The sequence below is a fragment of the Seriola lalandi genome, unplaced genomic scaffold (genome assembly GCF_002814215.2).
Source record: "Seriola lalandi dorsalis isolate HSWRI2012SDOR001 ecotype SW California unplaced genomic scaffold, Sedor1 jcf7180002046850, whole genome shotgun sequence".
In the NCBI taxonomy this organism is placed as follows: Eukaryota; Metazoa; Chordata; class Actinopteri; order Carangiformes; family Carangidae; genus Seriola; species Seriola lalandi.
Window position 1 is genome coordinate 1 of NW_019517413.1, and position 1,066 is coordinate 1,066.

The following is a 1,066-nucleotide window of genomic DNA, read 5'->3' on the forward strand; positions in this document are numbered from 1 at the left end:
GATTTTCTTGAGACCTGAAGGTTAAGACTTGACTCTCTCTTGTTACTTGCACATGTGTGACTTACTCCCACCACCTTTATAAAGGGTGGCATCCTTGGCATTATTATTGACTGGAGCTGTGACCTGGACTGGTGGGCAGGGAAGTGTTACCCCAAGTACAGCTTCCACAGGCTGGACAACAAAAACCCTGTCAATAATGTGGCCCCTGGATACAACTTCAGGTAAAACTATTTCTGACACATCCTTATCATAAATGGATGGAGCTGACGAAACTGAAAAAAGTGAACATTGCTTTTAGGTTCGCCAAATATTACAAAGCTCCAGATGGAGAGGAAACCAGGACCTTAATCAAAGCATACGGGATCCGGTTTGACGTCATTGTATTTGGAACAGTGAGGACTGAATATATCTTGTGTCGCAACATCTTAATCTAAGTGTTTGTTCTCCTTGTATTGACATCACCTTGGGGGTGGTTCTTTTATCTTGCAGGCGGGGAAGTTTAGTATTGTACCAACTATAGTGAACTTGGGTGCAGCATTGTCATTCCTCAGTTTGGTGAGTAGACATGTTCAGTCCTGCAACATGGAGAAAAAACACACACACAAGTTTTCTGATGATAGGCAGAATTTGAGTGTTTTAATTATTTTACCTCAGGTTCCCGTAGTTTCTGACTGGATCATGTTGACATGCACGAAGAAAAAAGATCTTTATGGCAAACTTAAAGCCACATATCTGAGTGAGGATGCTGAGGCTGAAGCAGTGAGTGACTAATCCTTCAGTTTCACATTAACACATACATACAGCACATACATACATTCCTCACTGGCAGTAATTCATATTAAATAGGATATTGATTAACTGTACTTTCTTAAGGTCAATCATTGTACTGATGCTTTCTATTTCTACAGATGTCAATGGGCACCTCCTATGGAACTCAGTAACATGGTCACAACGACATTTCTACACAATGATCTGAACCTGCTCTAAAAAATTGTCCTCAGCATAATTTGAATTCTTCAATAAAATGGGTTAAATGTAAAATGTAAAGAATGAGTATGAGTAAGAA

At 39.7% G+C, this 1,066-nt stretch overlaps 1 protein-coding gene across 1 annotated transcript; it reads left to right on the forward strand.

Moving 5' to 3' along the window:
* Positions 1–84: 84 nt before the first annotated feature.
* Positions 85–1,041, forward strand: LOC111648751 (P2X purinoceptor 4a-like; the record flags this gene model as incomplete). Its single annotated transcript, XM_023398491.2, has 5 exons — positions 85–221; positions 299–392; positions 490–555; positions 655–759; positions 909–1,041. Coding segments are annotated over 5 exons (435 nt in total), but the record flags the coding sequence as incomplete, so codon positions are not given.
* Positions 1,042–1,066: the final 25 nt, after the last annotated feature.